The sequence below is a fragment of the Porites lutea genome, chromosome 14, assembly GCF_958299795.1.
Source record: "Porites lutea chromosome 14, jaPorLute2.1, whole genome shotgun sequence".
NCBI classification, from domain to species: domain Eukaryota; kingdom Metazoa; phylum Cnidaria; class Anthozoa; order Scleractinia; family Poritidae; genus Porites; species Porites lutea.
Window position 1 is genome coordinate 85,001 of NC_133214.1, and position 12,347 is coordinate 97,347.

At 37.8% G+C, this 12,347-nt stretch overlaps 3 protein-coding genes across 4 annotated transcripts in view; 1 reads left to right on the forward strand and 2 right to left on the reverse strand.

Moving 5' to 3' along the window:
* The window catches only part of LOC140925231 (eIF-2-alpha kinase GCN2-like), a 16,324-nt gene extending 8,042 nt beyond the window's left edge, over positions 1 to 8,282 (reverse strand). The window contains exons 1-8 of the mRNA XM_073375221.1: positions 7,880 to 8,282; positions 4,296 to 4,411; positions 3,580 to 3,682; positions 3,007 to 3,189; positions 1,506 to 1,586; positions 772 to 1,069; positions 511 to 653; positions 124 to 237 (exon numbers count right to left, since the gene is read on the reverse strand). Coding sequence (XP_073231322.1) covers positions 124 to 237; positions 511 to 653; positions 772 to 1,069; positions 1,506 to 1,586; positions 3,007 to 3,189; positions 3,580 to 3,682; positions 4,296 to 4,411; positions 7,880 to 8,194 — 1,353 coding nt within the window. The 5' untranslated portion in view covers positions 8,195 to 8,282. The remainder of the gene's footprint in view (positions 1 to 123; positions 238 to 510; positions 654 to 771; positions 1,070 to 1,505; positions 1,587 to 3,006; positions 3,190 to 3,579; positions 3,683 to 4,295; positions 4,412 to 7,879) is intronic.
* Positions 5,452 to 7,177, reverse strand: LOC140925232 (uncharacterized). The gene has a single exon (XM_073375222.1). It carries the CDS (start codon positions 6,727 to 6,729, stop codon positions 5,671 to 5,673), a length of 1,059 nt encoding a protein of 352 aa, XP_073231323.1. The 5' UTR covers positions 6,730 to 7,177; the 3' UTR covers positions 5,452 to 5,670.
* Positions 8,283 to 8,471: 189 nt separating the features above from the next.
* LOC140924189 (uncharacterized) lies at positions 8,472 to 11,849 on the forward strand. Of its 2 annotated transcripts, none has more exons than XM_073374223.1 (7): positions 8,472 to 8,712; positions 9,767 to 9,878; positions 10,206 to 10,336; positions 10,518 to 10,635; positions 10,970 to 11,024; positions 11,319 to 11,393; positions 11,457 to 11,598. In XM_073374223.1, the coding sequence occupies exons 1-7, from the start codon at positions 8,531 to 8,533 to the stop codon at positions 11,516 to 11,518; spliced, it is 735 nt and encodes a 244-aa protein (XP_073230324.1). In that variant the 5' UTR covers positions 8,472 to 8,530; the 3' UTR covers positions 11,519 to 11,598. The 2 variants fall into 2 exon arrangements, with proteins under 2 accessions (XP_073230324.1, XP_073230323.1); XM_073374222.1 differs by lacking the exon at positions 11,457 to 11,598 and adding an exon at positions 11,728 to 11,849 and having other exon boundaries at positions 8,473 to 8,712; positions 11,319 to 11,348.
* Positions 11,850 to 12,347: the final 498 nt, after the last annotated feature.

The window sequence follows — 12,347 nt, forward strand, 5'->3', positions numbered from 1 at the left end:
TTACAGTTTCAAGGTTGAAAAAGGGTAATAATACCTGAACGTAAGGGTATACTCAACCCACTAAAATAATGAGGCACAAAATTGACCACAAATACATGGTCTTACATTTTTTATTATCTTTACCTGAACTTTAACAGATGAAGCAGTTTCCTGGACATTGATAGCCAAGTAGTGAGTTAGATTGGGATGGCTGACTCGGTTGGCGAGGGACAAAATCTCCTGCTTTACACTGGATACCTTGAAAATAAATCAGTTCATAATGGAGGGTCAGAAATTTATTTATTTAACTGTATAAACGTTTTCCTACCAGTAGCTTCAGCTGTAAGTGAATCTGCTGCTCCAAATATTGTAACCAGTAACCATTTCCGCAGGTGAAAAAGGTTAATGATACACAAACACAAACCATAAAACACTATTAATTCTAAAGAGGACAAAGCCGGTTTTATACAAGCTGCAAAGTTTTACTGTATAGTAGTTACTGGCATAAAGGCATACATTTAATAAAGCAACCTGTTTCAGCAGTCTTCCTTGTAAGTCATGTTGTTGATTGCTAGTGGTTGTTGCAGCTGATAGACTCCACTCACAAACAGCATTAAGTTCACCAAGTGTGACATTCATGGCACTGTAAACTCGTGATCCTGAGGAACCTTGACCTGTGTATAATAACATGCCATCACAAAAGCTTATTTTCACTATTTGAGCTTGAGATTTGAGCCAGCAGTCAAGGCATTACTGAAATATAAAAATAAGAAATTGGCAAGAGAAATGTACCGAGACATTTTCCACAGTGAACAACTTGCTCTCCCTTGGAACTAAAAGTTATCACTCTTGTCCCTGTGAAGGAATCATCGGGCAAACTTTCAGAACTACGCCGCCTTCTCAAGATACTACTCCCAGGACCAATGATAGTATCTGTTTTCTTTGGTGATGATGGTTGAAAGAGTGCAATTGAATTTCCCGAATGTTTCTTTTGAAGGGTTGGTGGTGTCTCCATTACAGGACTTTTTTCACCATCTCTTGTTTTTAGACTCTGTGTAGATGCAGGTTGATCTGCTTTAGAATTCTTTTCCTGCCAAGACAAAAAATTAGCTACTTCATATGTCATTAATATCACAAGAGAGGAAACTGCATTTGCAGAATTTGTAAGTTCATAAAATCTGTAGATATCTAGCTGACTTGAGACTGAATGACATAGTTTGAACCAGTAACAATCCTACTGTTTCAAGATGAGGAACAGACAGGCGTGAACCTCAAAATAAACAAGTTTTCAGGTAAACAGAAGATAAATTACCAGTTAAAAGAGGACAAACTTAAAGATAAAAAGTTTTAAGTAAAAAAAAAGTGTCATTTAACATACATGTATAAATGTACCCAACTAGGTACATATCTAGGCCCTCTAGTTTGGTATGGATGTGAACTGATTGACTGACATAAATAACAGTAAACACAGTCAGAATACACATCAAAATAATTATTTAAGATGTAGTAAACCAAGAATGCCTCACTGTAATCACTACTGTTCTCCTTCTTTTGCTTTCTCTCATGGCTTCTTCTCTTCTCTGCAATTCCTCTTCTATTTCCCTTTTCTAGTAAAAAATAAATGTAAAAAAGTTAATTTAGCCATTATCATATTAATTTTCCAAACATCTAATGAAATGAGAAGCAAACTTTGATTACTCATGAACTATAAATCCTGTAACCTTTTTACAGTTGTTTCTTTGATCAATAAGAATGCCATAAAAACTGACATATTAGTAACTGTTGTTTAGGCAGTGTTAAGGTTAGGAACAATGTTGGTTTTAAAGATAAACTCGGTATACCTATCGATAGAGTGCCAACGAGCAAATCATGCGTATTTTGGATAGGAATGGATTCCTTTTTTTCCAACATTTGACAGTTTCTTGGTCCCTTCCTGTTGAAAGGATTATTTCCTTGAAACTGAGGTGCTATGCAAGTATAAACTAGGTTCGGAGAAGAGTCAGTCCTCAGACTGCTGTGGCTTTACGAACCTGCTATATAAAAGTTTGAAGTGTCATGAGGCATACTTTTTTGAAAGAATAAAACAGCTTGCAGAGGAAGCGATCAGCAATATTTAGGGGGAAATATAAAAAATGATCGTTTCTCTTACCACTACAAAATTAGTGTCGGTTCGGTTTCACTTTGTAGATAAATATTTGTGCAGTTTAATCATTTAAACCTCCTCTGAAATTTCCTGATGCTTTTTGTCAAGTTCCCGATTGAATTTTAGAATAATTTGCTGCGCTGCTTGAAATGTTTTCAAGGACATGCGATGTACGGCACGTCGGTATTTTGTGTTCACTTTATTATAAACTCGGCCAGGTTTCGAAAGAAATAGCGTTGTTTTCTTTTCCTTTGTCATTCGCTTTAGGCTTGTAGTTCTTTTTTAATCTTATTTTTCCATTTGCTGGTTAGATTTTTTCCCCAACATCAGATTTTCTAACAGAAGTGAATATATATTCTTCGTATCAAGCTTTCCTTATCTCCTCGTGTAATCTGATCCTTTTGCTTGTTTCACATGGAAAAATTTTCTTTGCTTAAACTGTTGTTTTACAAGCTTCTCTTCGTTAAAACCTTACATTAATGGCCCACCAAATTAATACAATGCATCAAGTTTTCATTTTCCTTGACTGCCGGGGACAGATTTTGGTGAATAAACAATAAAAGGGTACCACATTCAAGTTCAGTCTTCGCGTGCTGCCGGGGAAAGAACACATGTGCGCCAAGTATAGTTTACCGCCTTTTGATTGGCTGAAACTGTCACACCACTTGGTCTCAGGGGAATCTACATTACATGAGGTTACACTTTTTGAAGCTCGATCGAGAATTTTTCTGCCTACAGCTGAGTCTTGCGCAGCTCTATTCTGCTGCCACCTTGCCACCTTGCCATCCGAGCGCCTTCGCTCGGATGGCTCGTTGGCAATAATAAAAGGCAAAGGATGTCATATCTTTCAGTCAGCAAATCATTCCACATTTTTATCTAGACACCTCATTTTCTTCTCTTTCCTTGTTCGCTCTAATTTCCATCTGCTGCTTTTCCCTCTTGGCAGCCAGCTTTCTTTCTTCTTCTTTTTGCTTGTTTGCCATCATCTTTTCATAAAATGACAGCTGTGGTTTGTTGTGTTTGTGGAGACATGTTTGAACATGGTGTGCTAGTTGAAGAACCATCACCTTGAAAAGATAGTTTTATGCTGTGAATTACCCACAAATAATCTTATCCTTTCACAGGTAAGTCAAAATACTTAGGTTCGTGGAAAAAAACTGAAAATTTGTTAACGCTTGTGCAAGAGTAGAAGAGACCATGAATTCCAAATCACCATTAGTTTTTTTATTTTCAACGGTCATATTTAACTATCATTGCATGCATTTTTTCCCTTAAGAATTTAGCCCCCAGTCTGGGTGATTGCTGTAAACTTTAAACAACCCAGAAACATATACTATACCATAAACAGTATCTGTTAATTTTGTAATGAATAGTCACCCCTCATTCAATAATTCACTTGAAATTCCTCTGTTAATTTTTGATGTCACAGACATATGACAATATGATCAGAACCTTACCTCACCAACAAGGTCTGCTGCCATTAGCTGCAGTTCGTTTTGAAGTTTACTCAAATCTTCATCTGAGATACCTGTAGCATTACACAAGGATATCTTGGGGCTCCTGCAACAAAAAAAAATTACAATGAGAGAGAGAGAGAGAGAGTAGAATTTTATTTTATCAGATGCACTCAAGATTTGTTATTTATGAATCAATATGCCCATAAACTGATAATGAAAAACAAAGACTGCAATTCAGTAAGAATCGACATGACTGATGTTATGTCACTCACATATTTTTCAACTTTGCATGAATAATATTAAAGGAATAGACCACACTTTCTATGGGTTTACCAGAGTGATAACCCACTTAGGATGTTGGCAGAACACTCGCAAAGCTTGTAAATCACCAGCCAAAGGCGAGTGATTTACAAGCTTTTCAAGTGTTCTCCCAACATCCTAAGTGGGTTATCACACCGGTAAACCCATAGAAAGTGTGATCTATTGCTGTTATAAAATAACTTTAAGTTTTCTATGAGTTTACCGGCACAATAAATCATACGTTTTTAACCAGCTCAGAACGTACGTACTAACTTAGTTATTTTATAAATATTTATATAATGCAATTAGACATAACATTTCAGTAAAATGCTAGAAAGTCTAGAAAATAGTGTGACTAGATATCAAACAATCCACCAGGCATATTCAAATAATTTATAACTCTTTAGTCAACTTACCTATCAGGATAATCTGCTGAATATTGTACAATCAATTCAACTCTCGCATACACCTCCTTAGCAACAACACTCTGCAGGGGTGTTAGTTTCAAACACACTTTGGGTGGATGCTCAGGCTAAGGAAGATGTAAGATAATATAAAAAAGAAATGAAAACAAAAAAAAAACCCTTACCTCTACTCAACTCAAGTTGCATCAAATCATATGGAATCAGAGCATACATGTACGTTAGCATTAGTAATTTTGTTATTAGCAGCACATCAACATGTATACTATATTTAATGAAAAAAGTTATTGGTTTTGAATATTCCACAGAGAATCTATAATGAAACTTTCTGTTACTTATAGACCATATTTTCACTAACATTTAATCATTCATGTTAATAGATAAAACTCTAGTGCGATGAAGATACTTCCTTAGTTAGGAGCAATGGTTGACCTGAATTTCATAGACAAATGGCAGATGTTAATTCATTTAAATTATTATGAATTTAAATGAATCAACAGCTGTTCTTGATTTTTTTAACTTAGTTTTGTTCAGAATGGCTTGTACAGGAGCCTGGTTAGAATCCTCTTAGATGTAAATTGTACTCAAAAAGGGCGATCAAACACAAGGATATGTTTTATGGAAGTGTATTGACCTCATTATTTCTATGTGTTTTTCCAATTTGCCAGAGAAGCTTGTCAACATGATCCTCAGATGTCAGCACGTGATCAATAATATTTAAAATGAGTAAACCATAACAGAAACCCAGAAACCTTTATCAAGTAATGCTTGGTGCAAAACTTCAATTTGCACGTAAAAGTAAACTTTTATTCATATGAAAAAGGATGAGCACCAGAACTCGCTTTGAAAAACAGGCCAAAGGAAATTTGGTTCCGGCTAAACTTCAGAATACCCGGCCACTGAAATATCATTCATCAAATCCTGCTACCGCAGTCCCGCAGTCGACATACTTTACCTAATATCTGTATATAAACATCACGAAATATGCCGCTTGCATCGTGCGCGTTGGTGTTGACCTTGTTGATCCTTGCTACCGCAGTCCCGCAGTCGACATAATTTACATACATGTATGATCGCAAAATACACGTTAATTGAACTTGATGAGTGAACTCCTCTCTTTTACTCAGTCGCAAATAACAGAGTGCACAAATCGTATGAACAACAAATATATTCAATTTCCTTTGCCTTAGTTACATCATAAAATCTATTTCAAAACATTATTTTTAATAACAGCAACTCCGGGTATATATAATGTTCACGACGCTCATAGTGTCTGATACATCCAAGATGCGTGAGTCAAACGCACCTGAGCGAGACACGAATATTCCTTGCACACTTATTGGAATATTTTGTAACATGCTTTGAAAAGTTAACGCTTTGTTGTACTGGTGGCATACACTTTCTTTACATCATTCAAAAATACACTAAACAAGTCTTCATCGCGGTGCATGTACCTCCAAATAAATTCCGCCAAATATGTTGAGAAAAGATGCTTTCGAACGCCAAACTTAGGTAGTTTACACTTTGCATGCCTCCAATGACCTTCAATTTTATTGGTATGGTGACCGTCTTTGTTCACAAATTCTACTGAGTGATTAACTGTTCGGTGTTCATAACCATGTGTCTCAAGTTTCGAGTACGCTTTCCAGCAATCAGAAACAATAATAGTTCCAGGTTCAATCCATTTTTGGATGATGGGCAGTAGTGTTTGTTCGTCCCGTTTTTCCACTGCCACCAGGAAACATTTCCTGCTGTCTTCCTCGATTCCCCCAAAGACCCACTGGCCTTTGACGTGATGACCTCGGTGGTATTTCCTCTTGCCAAATTTACTTTCGTCGATCTGTACGACTTTTCCTTTTCCGCCGAGTTTGTCACTGTTTTCCAGTAGAGTGATTTCGCAAACTTCGCGACAGAAGCTGTCCCAATCCACCCCAGTGCTTTCAGCAAGGCCTACTTCATGTTTTATTTGCGCCTGATCAAGATCCTGGCACCACCAATATGTCAACTTCAAAATTTCTTCTAAGGTCATCTTGCTCTTCTCGAACCAGCTTCCTTTCCTAATCGATACTTCTGCCTTGTGTCTTTTACCGTTAACTTGCTTTCTGCATTCCCACTTCAAACCATCCGATCGATCCTCGCACCTCGTCAAACTCATTTCTCCAGCACACATCGGACACGAACGTTCCTTCGCCATCAGCCCTTCATCCATTAACCAGTGTACCAGCATTTCTTTGTCCTGCATTCGCGCTACCAGGTTGTCGTATTGCCACTTCCTGTGTTCGCAGTTGCGACCATAGCTCCCTGTGAGAGACATTCCACACTGCGTCGCACGTTCCTCTTTTGGATTTTCTAATGTTGTTGTTTGACTACCAGCATTGATTTTTCTACGTTTTGATCCTATTGCAACTTGTATTCCTTTATCGTCCATACTTCAATGTCTACATGTATTACGCAAAAAATATAAGTTCCACTTATCGCAGACCTTTCACTTTACGGGAATTGTCGATTATATATCACACCAAATGAATCGATGTCACTTCACTTCACTGAATATGCTAATAACGTTTCTAATAGGTTTCATAAAGTACGCCGCCCTTTCCAATTAATAAAATCTCCTCTCAATGAAAAAAATCCCGCCCGACACTACCAATCCTCACACGAATTTGTTGCCTTCATTGAATTCGGCATGCGTCTTAAAAAACCTTTACATCTCGGTTTCAATCATTTATATCACACCTTCTCTATTGGGTCCGTTTGAATAGGGCAGTCAATTACCTTGTAAGTGGCACACAATAACTTATTTCAAACCATACAATACTATGAAGTTCACTAACAAAGGCGGCCCGCACTACTCCCTAAGGGCTATTCCCTGCTCAGTCCAGGCTAATTTCAGTTGATAATAATCGCTCTGGCCGTCAACATCAAAATTATCACCAATTAAATTAAATTAAAATATGACCTTTGTTGCAATGCTTGTTTACATTACTTTATCTTAAAGCGGGACTTTTTGCGCGGCAGCATTAGATAATCATCGAGTGCGGGACTTTAGACCGCCGTATCACTTCATTCTAGCGCCTAGCTCATTGCTTATTCACCCGGAGTACGGGACTGCGGACCCCCAGCGCTTAGCTCATTGCTTAGTCACCGAGCGCGGGACTGCGGACCGCGGTAGCAATTTAGTTTAGAGCTTACCTCATTACTTATTGATTGACTGCGCGACTGTGGACCGCGGTAGCACTTCAGTTTAACACTGAGTTTAATACTTATTCATCGACTGCGGGAGTGCGGACCGCGGTAGCACTTCAGTTTAACACTGAGTTTAATACTTATTCATCGACTACGGGAGTGCGGACCGCGGTAGCACTTCAGTTTAACACTGAGTTTAATACATATTGATCGACTGCGGGAGTGTGGACCGCGGTAGCACTTCAGTTTAACACTGAGTTTAATACATATTGACTTGCTAGCCGACTACGGACCGCGGACTACGGGAGCAGTAGATTTAAAAAGGGCGTGAGTGGCCGGGTATTCTGAAGTTGCTATTTGGAAAGAGATGGCTAAAATTTCAAGGAGGTTACCTTTTCACGAAGATCTTGAAAGTCGTCCATATATATCGCTTGAATAGCTTGAAGCTCATTTTCCTGTCTTTCGCTGCAGCTTTCTTCCATTTCAAGAAGATTACCACAATATTTTTTGTGTAATATTGCTAGTACAGCAAACAAATACCAGCTTGAAAGTCCTTGTTGAATCCGACGCTGAATAAACACATTATTTTCCCCACAGGATTTCTTCTGGATCTTCTTTTCGCAACGAAGTAGTCTAAGAACATTGTATTGAACAAAACAAGTGGAGTCGTGAAGAAAAAGATACAACAGCAACAGAGAAAGTAACATACATGTAACTAGCGGTTTGTCTCGTCCGCCATATTGATAATTACAATCAGAGAGGACCTGGAGCTAAGTTGATTTTTGGCCAATAGGAATTTTTCGCTCACGTGCAAGTCTGCAAGTAAGTAAGAGAGCCCCGATTTACTAAGAAATGGCCGACGCACTGCAAAAGCCTTTTTCCATTTTGCCTCTTATTTTTCAAAGTCATTTTGCGGCTGTTTTTTAAAAAAGCTGCTTGGCCAAGGTGCGAGGTCACTTTGCCCACTTGCCTGTCACGCTCTCCTCACGTGAGCATTTGACATTTCCGGGTTTCGAGACGCATCGTACGGACAATTATTGAAAATGTCGGATAAACAGCAGTTGTTAGTACTTTTAATTATTTTGGGAGGAAGCAGTCTAGTGACGGTCGCATTTGAGTGTACTGCTGTCAAGGGTTATGATGGATGTGCTTGCTACGTGGAGAAAAATAACACGAAAATTTATGTAAACCTTCTGCCCCTCAAGGAAAATTCTTCCATACCAAGGTAGCAATGCGAGAGTCTGTTTGCTTTGATTTATTTGCAATGAAAGGTGAAATGAGTTACCCTGCATATGTGTATGTATAGTCAATATCACGGGTGGTTGGAGTGGTGTTGGTGGTGGTTTAGGAGTTATTTCTATGATGGCAAGGAAACTTTCTGGTTCAGCAAAGACATTGCATTTATAGCAGTTGACAGGGATGTAACATTTCTAAACTAGAAGGTATACTGTTTGTTAATAGAGGGTATATGAAGGGCGTACCTTTTTTGCCAAAAAATAGTATATAAAAAGGTAAGGGGTTGAACCTCTGGGCAGAGCCTCTCTATATAAAACTTTGTTGACTGCACCCCGGGGGGGGGGGGGGGGCACTCGAGTATTTTTTGGGTGGGAATGTGTCGCCCGGGACTCCTAATTGGCACCCTGTTCTAAAAAAATTCCCCTAAAATTGATATCCCGTTCTAGAAATGGGCCAATTTTTTATACTCCTTTCTAGGGTGCAACAAGAGTACAACACTTTGCTTGTTAATGCATTGAACCGTATTTTTAAAAGCAATCTGTCCTTGAATAATTTCAAATGGCTGCTTACAAAACTGGAGCTTTCGTGCATTCGAAATATTATACCCCGTTCCAGAAAACGCCTCTGAAATGGATACCCCGTTCTAAATCAAGAGCTTCAAAATCACAACCCTGTTGGGCGGCACATACCCGTATAGGTAATGTATGGGAGTACCCCCCCCCCCCCCGGACTGCACCCCAACACCACCCTCCTCCCCTTACCCCATGGGGGTTGATATGAAGAAGTAGCAGTCTAATCTCCAGCAGGGGACAAATCTACAGTGTCATTGGGTAGTAGTACAACTGTCTCTTTTCCCCTGCTGCTAGCTGGCATATTAATTAAATCACTGGTGCTATAAGAATATTGTACGACTAAAAATTCCTCAACCATACAACTGACAAATTACTCAGCAGGTTTCTTTGAGCATCTGACAATCTATTAACTGGCCATCTGACAGTCTTGTCAGGGACAGTATCAAAGCTAGGTCTTGTCTTTGCTTGCAGATTTACAGTCAAAGATAAGGATTCATGGTTTATTTCCTACAGTCCATGTGGTGTATTTAGTGAGTTTGTAAACAAGACCCGGCCTGGTGTTAAATCATGTGTTGATGTCTCTGTAAGTATGTAGCTGGAAAATATATTCACTGTACCGCAGCTGAAAGAATGTAGCTAACTAACATATTCTATATATTTATATATTTTTTTATTCACACTTTTATTATTATTATTTATTAATGTTTTATTACAACACGTAAAGTACAAAATAGGTATGTACTTATAATGAAACAAAACAAAAATAAAATAGAAAAGGACAGAAAGAAACAAAAAACTTACATAATTACAATGGAAGCGTGAGCATATCATATTACTTCAGTAAATAGTACAAAAATTTCATTGTTCCATGATTTTTGTTATTCTAAACGTTATATTTCCTACTTTTCAGGTTGCGAGATGGACAAATGAATCTGTCCTTAGCTGTGAAAGTCTGGGTAATGATGCAAATTCCGAGTTTGTTAGCTCTGTTGCAGGAGATGTTGGAGGGAATGTCACAGCAAACCTCACCTTAAAGTTTAGGTTACAAAGTATTAAATGTGATTTTTTTCCTCCTTTCTGTTGTTTCTCAGTATACTTATTTTTGCACTTCGCATGTCTTTTTTGCTGCTTCCCCCCGAGCACCCTTACCAAGTCAGGAATTTAGCTAAATGAGGTCATATACCTTTTGCATAATACTTCATTGTTATTTATAATATTGCAGGAGCAGAGCTGCTGAACATCATTCTGCTGTTATTTCATTGGTGTGTAACGAAACTCTGCCAGAAAATGAGACAGTGTTTGAATACATTAACACAGTGAATATTCCCACTGACACATATGTAAGTGCCCTCACTTTTCCAGGACGTTCTTGCTTTCATGTTTTTAAAGCCATGTTAATAATGGTACTGAAGAGTACAGGAATAGCAGATCAAAAATAGTAACTTTCAGGAAAATCTGATTATCAAGAATTCCATTTTGGTTAAAAACAGAAAGTAGTTTCTGAGTTTAAATAGGTTCAAATAAATTTCATCCAGCTAAAACATCTTTTAGGTTTGGAAAGAAAGTTTAAGAAAAAATAAGAAAATGATAATATTAAAACCAGGCTGAGGTCCATAATTTGAATTATGACAATTTATGATAAATACATGAAGTGATGTCAATTTCTATCTGCAGTATCTAGCATTAACAAGTAAATGCTGTTGTCCAGGAAAATGTGGAACTCCTCCGGGTAAGAAATAAGATTTAAGTTTTAATATAATGTAGGTTAACAGAAAATACATTTATTGCATTACACTGCTGCCCAGTTTTGATTTCTTTGAATGAGTCAGACATTTCTTTTACATAAAAAGGATTCCTCTGCAGCACTGACAGTGATGAAATCAGGTGCTACCAAGCTAAATTGTATAACATTTTCTTTTAAAATATCATAGTTAAAGTCCCTGACTCCTTTTAGCAGTTGATTCCCAGGTTAACCCTGAAACATTCTAACATTGTTTTTTTTTCTGGTTTAATTTATCTTCAGCACTTCCTACTCCTCCAACCAAGCCAACAGGTCTGTTGATCACATTTAATTTTTTTTATTTTGCATCAATCCATAATGACCAGCAACATTTTACCATTAAACAGGGACATCAAGCACATAGTGTGCTTATAGTGTAACATAGGTGGTATTTGACTGGTATTTTAACATTTCCTGTCGAAACTTTGGGCACCCAGAACTGATCATGACTTAATGTTAGTAACAAACAATGGTAAGAGTCTTTCAATACACAGAGATGGCAGAGCTGGGGTACACTTTCCTTGCAGAAGAGTCTCTCAGCATTCAAGTCACTAGTCAGCCTCACCCTCCCCATGTGGACAAATGTAAATGTTCCACCATCCTTGATACAAACTGAGGGATTTTGTGAAGTTAATTATTTTTTCCTCTTCAGGCTCCCTCAAAACCTGGGAGATAATAGTGATTGCTGCTGCATGTGTGGTAGTTCTTGTGCTGATTGTTGTTGGAATGGTGTGGTACTACGGTAAAAAGAAACCTGGATATGAAGCAGTTTAGTAACAGGAATAATGATACTATATCTGCTGAGCTTAGTAGGAGTAACACTCTGCTATATATAGTAATAACGAGCTGTAACTAAAAAACTCAGCTGGAAAGAATATGGAAAGTAAAGAGGAAAGATTGAAATAAGTAGTATTTAAAATATTAATGTAATCATTTTTAGGCAGCAAAATATAGAATTTCCGTTTAAAGTAGTACCTGATCACGATAATCATTTCCTTAGAATTATTTAAAAGTAAGCTTAACTCTCGCCAAGGCAGACACCACTGGGAATGGAATGAAATCAACCTCAGGTCTGCTATCTTTCTTGACACTTGCTTTTCAAAATAGCATTTATCTCTACTAAGAGAATACATGTTGCATTTGTCAAACACAGCTGCCTTGTTATTGCCCTGATTGTCTTATTATAGACAGGCTTAATGATGGTTTATGCTGCATCAACTATAGGTGTGTAGAAAAGGTTTCCATTATATAAAGGTAGCAATGAAATTAAGG

Bases quoted from the DNA above. Each gene is read 5' to 3' on its own strand.
- LOC140925232 (XM_073375222.1), bottom strand. From the start codon at position 6,729: ATGGACGATAAAGGAATACAAGTTGCAATAGGATCAAAACGTAGAAAA.
- LOC140924189 (XM_073374222.1), top strand. From the start codon at position 8,531: ATGTCGGATAAACAGCAGTTGTTAGTACTTTTAATTATTTTGGGAGGA. The intron at 10,636-10,969 runs GTAAGTGCCCTC...TTCTATCTGCAG, and splicing joins ATATTCCCACTGACACATAT to TATCTAGCATTAACAAGTAA. The intron at 11,025-11,318 runs GTAAGAAATAAG...ATTTATCTTCAG, and splicing joins AAAATGTGGAACTCCTCCGG to CACTTCCTACTCCTCCAACC.